We start from the raw sequence: 12,078 nt of genomic DNA on the forward strand, positions 1-12,078 counted from the left end.
TTGGGCAAGCCACTTAACCCCATTTGCCTTGCAAAAACCTAAAAAAAAAAAAAATGTCTGGGATTCAGGACAAAAGAGAAGACATTATTCAAAGGGAAAGACCTGGTTGGAGGCAATATAAAGTTGTTTTTGAAGAAAATGACCCCAACCTCTAGGTCCAGTTGGGTGGCAAAGTGGGGAAGGGGAAGAAAATAAGCATTTATTAAGAGCCCACTATGTGTGACACACTGTGCTAAGTTCTTTACAGATATCCCACTGAATCCTCACAACTGGGAAGTACTATTATCATCATCCTTGTTTTATAGTTAGAGAAACTGAGGCAGGAAGAAGTTAACTAATTTGTCCAGTGTCACATAGTAAGTGTCTAATGTTATATTTGAACTTAGTCTTCCTTACTCCAGGTCCAGAGACTCCCTATACACTATGACACCTGGTTATGGTAGATGGATAGGGCACTCAACCTGATGTAAAGAAGATCTGAGTTCAAATATTGAGTAACTAGCTGTATGACCCTGAGCAAATCTCTTCTGTCTATCTCAATTTCCTCATCTGAAAAAAGAGTATAAAATGACACCTGCATCTCAGAATTGTTGTGAGAATAAATTAAGATACTTTTTCAAAGAACTTTACAAATCTTACTGCACTTATATAAATCTAACTATTGTTATTCATACTTTATATTATATATATAATTTAAGTTATATGTTATATATTAAGTACTTGATATATAATTTATATTATAAAATAGTTAATATAAGAATTATTCTCCTATGGACTTTTCAGACTTCTCATTGAAAAGGTACCCTACCCAATCTAGTAGAATGACAAACTGCTCAAACATGAGCCAATGCAAATGTTGGCCTACATAAACTTGAAATTGTATCTTAAAACTCTATTTCAGCTTCTGTCTTAGATTGCTTTCCTGAATATAAGTGACAAAATATAAATTGGAGAGATTGGGTCTTAGAATAGTGGATTATAGGCAGCAACACAACTAAACTCTCAAAAATTCCCTCCATACAACTTTAAAATAATTTCTTTGCATCATTCATTTCATTTCTGATTTTTTCCTCTATAACTCTTACTTTTCTTTAACTCTTCCAGGAATTTTTGTTTGGCTTGTGTCCAGTTAAATTTTTCTTTGAGGCTTTATTATTTTATTATTAGAGCTGTTTTTATGTTAGTGTCATCATTTAAGTGTGTATCAGATTTTGAAATGACAGTGCCAAAAAAAGGTCAGAGTGGATTTTTTTTTAGCCTAGGAAAACTAGCCTCCAGAAGATGTTTGTGATTCCAGGATGAAGACTTTTCCAGAGTGCAAACACCCCATGTCAGCAACAGTAGAAGTGCTGGGAGGTCTCAACCCAGAGATGGTAAGAGAGTCAGACAATGATTCATAAAGATTATGGGGGTGGGGCAGCTAGGTGGCATAGTGGATAAAGCACTGGCCCTGGAGTCAGGAATACCTGGGTTCAAATCTGGTCTCAGACACTTAATAATAATTACCTAGCTGTGTGGCCTTGGGCAAGCCACTTAACCCCATTTGCCTTGCAAAAAAAAAAAAAAAAAGATTATGGGGAATCTATTGCTGACCCTGGATAAAGCTAGCACTGAGTGCCCTCTAATGAGTTGTAGTTCCAGAGTAGAGAGGAGTACTTCTGGTCAGTCACAAGGGAGTAGGGGACCTCTGTCACAATAAAGAACCAAACATAAGTTAGCCTATAGCTTCAAGGAGGAAGGAACTTTTTTTAGGTAAAGACCAGAATGCAGATCAGAACAACAGGGATCACACTGCTCCTTAGATTACAACACTAACTTGAAAGCACTAAAAACTTACAGACTACCAGAACAGACTCTGAAAAGAACAACATAAAAAACACATGAAGCATGGGAAAGTATCTCCCCACCTTCAGGTAAACAGAGTCTAACTTTTAAATAAAGTTGAAAAATCAAGAAAAAGGCTAGAAAATTTAGCAAAAAAAAAAAAATGACTTTTAAAAAAAGATGACACACATAAAAGCAGCTACAATCAAAGCATCAAAAGAAAAAATTTAACTGAACACAAGTTCAATAATAATTCCTGGAAGAGTTAAAGAGAGAAATAAGAATGAAAGAAGAAAAATTAGGAAAAGAAATGAGTGATGCAAGAAAATTTAGAAAAGAGAATAAACAGCTAGGCAAAAGAGATGCAAAAAATATTGAAGAAAATAGCTACTAACAGTAAAAGAGACACAAAAATTCATTGAAGAAAATAACTCCTTAAGAACCAGAATTGTCCAGGTATATAATCAAAATGCAAAAAACAATTCACTGAAGAAAATAATTCCCTAATTCTAAAAATTAGAATTGGACAAGAAAAAACCAATAACTCTATGATATACCAAAAGTCAAAGAAGAAACTGAAATATCTCATCAGAAAAACAAATGACCTGAAAAACAGATCATTTCAAGAATTATTGAACTACCAATCAATCATGGATTTTAAAAAAGAACCTAGAAATGATATTTCAAAAAAATTATTAAGGAAGACTGTCCTGATATCTAAAATCTAGAGAGTAAAAAAGAAACTAAAGGAATCTACCAATCACTTCTTGAAAGAGATAAAAAAATGAAACCTCCCAGGAATAGTATAACTATTGCTAGAGCTAGAGCTCCCAGATCAAAGAGAAAATGTTGCAAGAAGCAAAGAATCAATTCAAATATTCTGGAGCCACAGTCAGGATCACACAAGATTTAGTACCTTCCACATTAAAGGAGCAGAGGTTTAGAATACGATATTCCAGAAGGCAAAAGAGGTAGGAATACAACCAAAAATAATCTACCCAGCAAAATTTTTTTGGGGGGGGGATGGATATTTAATGAAGTAGAAGACTTTCAAACATTCTTGATGAAAAGAGCAGAATTCATAGAAAATTTGTCATTCAAATACAAGACAAATATGAAAGAGAAATCAGAAGGGATTCAATAAGATAAAACTGTTTACATTTGTGTAATTCCTAAGAATTTTATCATTATTAGAGCAATTAAGAGAAACCTATATGGATATAGGGCACTGGTGTATCAATTTATTGGAATGGTCTCCAAAAAAAGATGAAAGAATGAGAAAGAGGAGTGGACTAGGAGAAGACAGCAGGAAGAAGTAGAGTAAGGAAATTTTTCCTACATAAAAGAAACAGTCAAGAAAGAGTTTTTATAAAAAAGAGGAAAATGGGGGAGGGGTGGTACAGGCTAATACTTGAACCTCACCCTCATTAGAAGTATTCAAAGAGGTAAGTATATATATATATATATATATATATATAGATAGATAGATATATAGATATATATATAGATATATATATATATATTCAGTTGTTTATAGAAATATATCTTATACAATAAGGAAATGGAAGGGAAAGGGGATAAGAGAAAATGCTGGAGGAAATGATTTAAAAAGATGGTAAATTAAGAGAGGTAGTGATCAGAAGCAAAACAGACTTTGAGGTGAAATGAAAAAAAGAGAAAAGATAGACAGCAGAAAATAGGATGGACAGAAATATACATACAAGTATAACTGCAAATATGATTGAGATGAGCTCACCTATAAAAGAGAAGCATTTGGCAGAATGAACTGTGAGAACAATTTAACAATATGTTATTACAAGAGACACACTTGAAATAAAAAGACATACAAAATTTAAATAAAAAGGACTGGAGCAGAATCTATTATGCTTCAGTTGAAATAAAAAAGACAGAAGTAGGAATCATGATCTCAGACAAAGAAGAGATAATCAAGGAAACTACATTTTGCTAAAAATGTACCACAGACATTGAAGTAATATCAAAAAGGTTTATACAAAGTTCCTCTGCTTAAAGGTCTCATTTTACATAAATATTAATGAAGGAGTCAAAATAAGAGCCATTCTCCAACTGATTAAGAGTCTCCCCCATTTTTCTCTTTTTTTTTATAAAAACTCTTTCTTGCATGTTTCTTTTATGTAGTTCAATGGGCAAAGGCTGAGTGAGACAAAATAACTAGCCCAGGGTCACATATTGAATTCAAACCTAAATTTTTGAAACTCCAAGACTAAAATGTTATCCATTATTATTCATTTCATACTTAGAGGACTAAAAAGACTCTTCTAGCATCCAGCATTTTACAGAGTCTTTGATAGGCTCTGAATCTGGAAATGATCTGGAAGCCTCACCACATGAGAGAGCATTATCCAAGCCTAAGAATATGCTCCACAGGCAGGCAAGAGGGCAGGGAGGGAGGGAGGGAGAAAAATTGTGAAACTCAAAACCTTACAAAAAACAAGATTGTTAAAAGCACTATTACATGTAGTTGGAAAACAAATAAAATATATAAATTTTTTAAAAAAGAATATGCTCCACAGACTCTCAGAATGTGAAACTCAAAAATTTTTGATGAATGTTAAATATTTTTACATAATTGATAATTATTTAATGAAATAAATAAACTTTTTTAAAATTTAATTTTAATTAAAATTTAAATTTCTATATATTTATATTTAAATAAAGTAAATTTTTAAAAATTTTTAAAAGAAATTTTATCTTATAGCAGGACTCAAAACAAGAGATATGAGAAAACATTCTTACTTTCCCCCTTCCAACTTAGCCCTTTGTGGAGTTGTAATCCCTCAAAAGATACATTGCAGGTATTTTGAGACTTTTTTGATGTATTAATCAATCATGCTGTTTTTTTTTCCACTTTTTACTTCTTTTTTTTCCTGTCTTTAAAGGGTACCACTTGTTAAATTGGATGACTCAGAGAGGAAGAAGGAAGAGTAATGGGAAAAACTAAGGTAATATAAAAAAACAGTAATAAAAATCTATTGTTTTAGAGATCTTTGTTTTCTGTTGTAAGGTTCCTTTCAAATCCAACATTCTAAAGTTCAAGGATTCCAAGACTCCTTCAGTAATACTTAGTAGAAAGATTCCTGAACCAGGAATTAGGAGATCTGAGTTGGGGGTTCTGACCTCCCATGCAAGAGGAGAAATGATACCAACAGGACTAAAGATGGACTACTCTTTCTGGATTTTTAAGGCTCCCTTTGCACTCTAGTCCCTTCCTAGAAGTTGAAGGGGACTCCTTTGCCCCTCATCAGGGATGGTTTTCTGAATGCTAGACTGCTTCTTCACTGTTTACATCAGGTACATCACACTCATTCTCACCTCGTTTCCTTTGCCTTCTCTCCCCAACAACCTTTTCCCTCTCTTCAGTCTAAGCCAAATTCTTTTTTTTTTTTTTTAGATTTTTTGCAAGGCAATGGGGTTAAGTGGCTTGCCTAAGGCCACACGGCTAGGTAATTATTAAGTGTCTGAGGTCGGATTTGAACTCAGATACTCCTGACTCCTGTGCCTGTGTTCTATCCATTGCTCCACCCTATAAGCCAAATTCTATCTATCCTTCAAGGTCATCTGGAGTCCCAACTCTTCCATGGTGGAAGTCTCTACTAATCCCCAAATTATTAGTAGCCTTTCTCCCAAACTACCTCATATTAAACAATTTTCTATTTCTCTTAATTCTCTTTATATTTACTTGGTAAATATAAATATATGCCCATTTTTTCCTCCTTCCATATAAAGGAATATCAAATCTTTCCTAATAGAAGGAATTATGCAGACCACTGAGTTTTGAACCTCACTGCCTAGTCCAGTGCTGGGAAGTGTTTAATAAAGAGTTCATGATTGTTTAATTTATTGAAAGGACCCTTAAAACATAGAAAATATGAGCTGGAAGGTATCTTAGAACCTAAAATGTTATGACTGGAAGAAACATTAACTAGAATATCAGGGAGGTAAGGACTCTAAGAGACTAATCCCTCCATTTTCTTGGATTTTTTTTAAACATTTATTTATTTTGAATTAAATACAAAAAAAAGACAAAAAGGAAAATATTTCCATGTTCACAACATACTATAAAAAGAGGATTCAATATAAAACAATGAATTTCCATTTCACAGTGTTTACTTTTTTTGTTAAAACTATGTATCCTTTTCAAAGCTATCCTACTTTTCTGTGCTTCCAACTAAGTTTTCTTTGTTGTCTACTATGCATTTTTCCTCCCTTCCCCACCCTGCCCTAGAGAAGGCCACAATTAGGCACAAAAATGTATATTTATATAAAAGCATACTATATATATACCTCTGTTGATCATTTCTTTCTCTGGATATGGGAAAGTATTTTTATTCATAGGTCCTTTGTAGTTGATATGAGTAATTATCTCAAAATAACTTATTCAAAGTTGTTCTTAGAACAGTACAATTGTTACTGTGCACAATGTTCTCTTAATTCTGCTCATTTCATTTTTCATTATTTCATATAAATCTTTCCTTTTTTTCTAAAGTCAACCAGTTCATTATTTCTTATAGCACAGGTCTTTTCCTAATTCCTCCTTATTCAAAGAAAGAAAGTAGTTCTGTGATGCAGGGCAAGAGGCATTCTTGAAACTATTTTATGGTATATGGGTCCTACTGGTTAGTTGCAATGGGCAGATGCTCCTCAGAACTGTTGCTGAATATCTCATACTGATGATGAGTTTGTAAGTGATTCACTTCTTGGTAACAATTCTTGTTCTTGTTTGTCTTCATTCTCAAAGAGGACTTTAACAGTCTCCCAGGATCATTTAAGTTAAAAATAGCTGTGAAGTGTATTATTCCTCCTGCAGGAGGGAACTTCATTATTTGCTCACATTGCTCACTGAATAAATCTTCCTCTCCCCCCACACCCGGCTCCCCGTAATCTACTGCCACTTCCTTTCCTCCTCCTCCTAGTCCCATAGCTCTTACTCCATAGCTCCTTTCATTCTGTTTCTCTCACTAGACATTCTATTGTCCATCCCCCATGCCCTCCAAGTCTTCATAAAGCTCTTCCCCATAGGGGCTAAAGCACTCAGAATTTCTCTCTTCCATCCTCCCTCCAGGTAGGTTCTCTAACTCTATTTCCATTTGTCCTACCTTTAATCCCTTCCCCATTCCCCCAGCCTTGATTTCCAGAATTTTAGTTTACTTGAGTGTGTCCTTATCTCTCATTCCCTGAGATCTGGGTATATGGCTTCTCTGTGAAACTATGAGAACTCTTAGAAGGAAAAAAAAAAATAATGTTTGTATCCATTAGAGTGGGAGCTTGGAAGAAGGATGGCAGGAATAGTTACAGTATCTGCTCTTATAATACCAGACAGATCTATCTCCCCTTTACACAAATTTTTCTTCCTCCTTTCCCCTTGAAGAGTCAGTTCAATATCACTGATCAGCTGACTGACTGAGGGCAATCTCAATTTTCTCTCACTGAAACCCTGTCCCCACTCCCTCAACCTGCTTCAACCTGCTTTAGTGAGGCTTCTCTGACATTTATCTCCTCCAACATGGGGAGCATGGGGACCAGGCAAGGACTAATGCCAAGCACTAAAAGGAGACAGACACAATGTTTTCATGAAACTTGCTTTTTATTAAGGAGCCAGGAAGCAGTCAACTAGAGCTCTTCTGCAGGTCCAAAGGTACAGGACTTAGAGCTCGCCAAACTGGAAGCCCCCAGATGCTGTCTCCAAGAGTGGCAAGGTGAGAGGCTCAGCAGAGCAGGATGTCCTGGCATGAGGGAAGTTCTCTGTATGCAAAAGAGATCACTGAGAAGATGGGACTTTCACCAGGCATGAGGCTCTTCTGACCTGGAGGGGAGGACTGAAAGGGAGGATATTTCCCAGCTAGAATTAAGGATTGGATGTATGACCTGAGAAGGAGGGGAAGACTCCTAAATAGGGGGTTGATCTGATCAGAGATAAAGTTTTGATTATTATCTGAGACTGGTCAAAGAAAAGACTGGGGGACTGGGAGGGGTTAGGAGGTGTGGGAAGCCAGCACTGCAGAAATACAGAATCCTAGTCTTGGGGAAAGGAAAAATGAAGAAAAATGGTAAGGTTCAGGAGGTGGAGGCACGGGATTGACCCTTCTAATTCCTAGAAGTCAGGGACCATATCTCTATTGCTTAGACGAGACCATTCCACAATACAGTTACTTAATGATTGCTCCTAAAATAGATGAATGAATTGTCTAGACCCTGAAAGAGTCCTTCAGAGGAAAACGGGGAAAGGGGGCAGTAGGTTTTCGCCAAATCTACAAAAAGTCTGTCCTGTGCATAGTCCTGCGTTTAAGCACCAAAGAGAACTGGACAAGTCCCTGCCTTCAAGAAACTTCCAATGGTGAGAGGGGAGGGGGAAATAGAATGGGGGGAGGATTCACCCAGACTTGTCCTTCTGGTTTCTGCTGCTCTCGGGAAAGAGACTCTCAACTAGCCCGGCTTCAATAATATCCCTCTTCCCATACCTGGAGGCAGAGCAAAAAGAGACAGATGATGGGAGGGGCTCAGAGCTTGTTCCCCCACCCCCCACCTCCCTTGTCCTTTTCTTCACAGGGAGAGTCTTGGTGGTGCTGTCCTGGATGGTGTGATTTGGGGGGACGATCGTTGGCCAAGAACCCGACAGTGATGGGTGAGAGTTGACAAAAATGAGGAGATATTGGGGGGGGGGGGGGCCTCAAAGTATGTCCCTCCCGGATCCTGTCCGATTCGTTTAGTGTTCTCTCAACCGTGCAAGGTATAGATTGCATCCGTGGGAGTGTAACACACACACACACACACACACACACACACACACACACACATACACATACACACACACACACACACACACACACACACACACACACACACACCGCTCCCGGGTACACAGCTTCGGACCCTCACCGCTGCCTGGTGACCAAATTGAGATAATGCCGAAGGGAAGCGTAGTAGCGACTGAGTTCCTCCGGGGAGGCGTCCCCACTCGGGGCCTTGGGCTTGGAGGGGTAGCCCTCCACCAGAGCCCCTAGGCTGACCAGCAGAGCCAGAAGCGCTGCAGTCGAGATCGTTCTTGACTTCCGAATAGTCATCATCTGCAGAGGGAGATGTTGACTCAGTCTCCCCACCACGTATCTCCTCCCTCACCTTCCCAACTCCCTTCCCCATTCCCCCGCTGACACTCGCCCCTCCAGGACAGGTCAAAGGATTTTAGGATCATAAGAGTCCAACCCTCCAATTGGTCCTAGGTCATACTGGTAACAACAAACACTTGTGGAGTCATTGAAACAGACACCTTAATACACATACCCCTCTTCGCTGTTTTCCCAATCACAGCAGGGACAATTGTGGGGTGTAGCAGCTGACTTACCTGCCCACCTCCCCATCACTGCCCTGGCTCTTCCTTACCCTCCCCCTACAGAATCCTTGTTATAAAAAGGAATGAGAGGACCTTATGAGAAAATAACCTGTCAGAGATTGGCTAGGACATTCTTTGGCCAACCTTACCACAACTTTGGCAGCCTCTGATACATCTTCATTTCCCTCTCAGACCAGACATGGCAAGACTCCCAGATTCAGGGGCTACAATAGGATCATCTAGATCCATTCTATCCCCTGAATACCCTGTCCTCTATTAAGGTCTTCCGTCCTCTTGGCTCTGACTAATAGTGGAGTCTTAGACCTGGATCCCTCCCTCTCATTACTCTCCTAATCTCTCAGGACTAAGTGCCCCCCCTTAGTTCCTTGCCACCCACCCTCAATTTTCTTTGGAGATAGTGGTCTCCTTTGGCCACCTCTGCCACTACCTCCAAACCCTCCCTTATTTATGCCTTCTTTAAGTACTCACTATATTAATATAGGAGTTTGGGATCAAGAGGGAGATAAAGCAAGAATGGAGCCAGTGAAGGGTTTTAGCTCTTTGCTGGGTCCAGCTGCCTCCCTCCTGGATTCTGTCCTCCTGGGGTTTATATTACTGTCTAGGAAATTAGAGGGGAGGGGAAAGGAGAGGGTGATTAAGAGAGAGGGAGGGGAAAAAGGGGGGTAATAAAGAGAGGAGGAGGTCCCTCACTCCCCATCTAACAGGATCAGTCACCTGACTTCTTCACCAACACTGAGAAAGGTAGAGTGACAGATACAAGGACAAAGATCCCTCTGGAGAGGAGCCCCTATTCTCATCCTAGCTGCTCCATTCAGGTGAACAAAGAAAGGCCCAGGTGTAGTTAGGCTTTAGCATCTAGAGGGTGAGGGCCCTGATATGCATCCATCCCTGCCAAACCTGCCTCCCCCACCAGAGGTGTCCATCTAGACTTTACTTTCAGCTGATCAGAAATAATTCCCTACCCAGAAAGATTTCACCGGGTCAGAGGAGGAAAAGGGACCAACCTAGGAGGCTTCTAAGGTCTCATTCCATCATTTATTGAGTGCCCTGGAGTCCAGGGAAAGGAGAAAGAATAGAACTCTCTGGGGTTGGGACTAGGAGAGGTGGGAGACATCACTGAAGCCCTTTACACTGAGGGTGGCCTCATGACATCATGTGGAAAAGAGGAAGTGCTTGAAGGAGGCTCTCCAAAAGGAAACAAGTATTTATTAAACCCTGATCAGGCACTGTGGTAAGTGCATCACAAATACTATTAACTGATGTCCATGAGGGAAATAAGCATTGTTATTACCCCCATTTTACAATTAAAGAAACTGAGACAAAAAGAATTTAAATCACTTTCCCAGTTAGTAAAAGTCTGAAGTTACATTTGAACTTAGTTTTCCCTGACTCCAGATCTAGCGTTCTATTCACTGTGTCATGTAGTCTCCTCTACCTCTCCCTCTCCATCTACTAAGATATATACAGTGCGCAATAATCAACTTTACAAGTTTCTCAGAAACAGCTGCCACTCAGGTTCAAGTCAGAGAAGGGGAACAAAGAGGCTGTCAATGATTGGAATGCTGTCTGACTAGTCATTCTGATGGAATGTACCCCAACTCCAATTCCCTGACTTCCCCATAGGACCCCATTAGAAGAGAATAGCAAACATGCCTTGTCCTAACTCCTATTTAGAAAACAGCACAAAATGACAAAAAAAAAGGAAATGATCAATATTGGAGAGGATGTAGGACAATGGACTGTTGGTGGAGTTGAAAACTGTTCCAACCATTCTGGAGAACAATCTGGCATTATGTCCAAAGAACAATTAAACTGATCATACCCTTTGACCAAGCCATTTCAATACTAGGACTATATCCAAAAGAAATTATTAAAAAATGGGAAAATAATGTTCAAAAATATTTTAGCAGTCTTTTTGTAGTGGCAAAGAATTGGAAATTGAGGGAGTGCCCATCAGTTGGAGAATGGCTAAACAAGTTATGGTATATGTATGTTTTGGAGTACTATAAGAAACCATGACTAGTCAGACTTTAGAGAAGTGGGGGCAGCTAGGTGGTACAGTGGATAGAGCACTGACCTTGTAGTCAGGAGTACCTGAGTTCAAATCTGGCCTCAGACAATTAATAATTACCTAGCTGTGTAGCCTTGGGCAAACCACTTAACCCCATTGCCTTACAAAAACCTAAAAAAAAAAAAAAGACTTTAAAGAAGCATGGAAAGAATTACATGAACTGATGCTGAGTGAAGGAAGCAGAGCCAAGAGAACATTGTACAAATTAACAACATTGTGAGTTAATCAACTATGATGGATGCAGCTCCTCTCAGAAGTTCAGAGATCAAAGACAACCCTGGGAGACCCTTTATGGATGATGCCATTCAGATCCAGAAGGGAAAAAACACCACAGAATCTGAATGAATACTTTGTTCATTTTTTAAAAACTTCTCTTATGTTTTTCCTTTCTATTTTTTCTTTCTTTTCCCTTAGTCCTAATTCCACTTACACACAATGACTAATGTGTAAATATGTTAAACAGAAATGTACAAGTATAATATACTGTTCACCACCAAGGGCAGGGTGGTAGAAAAATGTTTAATTTATAAATTTACAAATGAATGAATGAATGTTGAAAAACTACCAAATCATGTAATTGAAAAAATAAAATAAAATCTCAATTAAAAAATTAGAAAACAGTGGAATTTGGACCCAGAACCCTGGACCATAAATCATAGAAGAGACTTTCCCTAGAACAGCACATGGGCACTAACTTTCTTTGCTGTCCTTTGGTGAAAATATGACAAAATCTAGCTAAATATAATATCATTATCATACATTAATATCCAGTAAATGGGCTTTTCTGAATAACTGG

General features: G+C 38.5%; 2 protein-coding genes across 4 annotated transcripts in view; both read right to left on the minus strand.

The window, feature by feature from the left end:
• The window catches only part of PPY (pancreatic polypeptide), a 50,957-nt gene that overhangs the window by 4,398 nt on the left and 34,481 nt on the right, over positions 1 to 12,078 (minus strand). The gene's annotated exons all lie outside the window — the stretch shown is intronic.
• Positions 7,370 to 12,078, minus strand: part of TMEM101 (transmembrane protein 101) — a 51,428-nt gene continuing 46,719 nt past the window's right edge. The window contains exons 4-6 of one of the 3 annotated variants that reach the window (XM_074224268.1): positions 8,740 to 8,927; positions 8,238 to 8,321; positions 7,370 to 7,679 (exon numbers count right to left, since the gene is read on the minus strand). In XM_074224268.1, the coding sequence (XP_074080369.1) occupies positions 7,622 to 7,679; positions 8,238 to 8,321; positions 8,740 to 8,927 (330 nt within the window). In that variant the 3' untranslated portion in view covers positions 7,370 to 7,621. The remainder of the gene's footprint in view (positions 7,680 to 8,237; positions 8,322 to 8,739; positions 8,928 to 12,078) is intronic. The other 2 variants (XM_074224270.1, XM_074224271.1) reach the window with 2 other exon arrangements.

Source organism: Macrotis lagotis, chromosome 2 (genome assembly GCF_037893015.1).
Source record: "Macrotis lagotis isolate mMagLag1 chromosome 2, bilby.v1.9.chrom.fasta, whole genome shotgun sequence".
NCBI classification, from domain to species: Eukaryota; Metazoa; Chordata; class Mammalia; order Peramelemorphia; family Peramelidae; genus Macrotis; species Macrotis lagotis.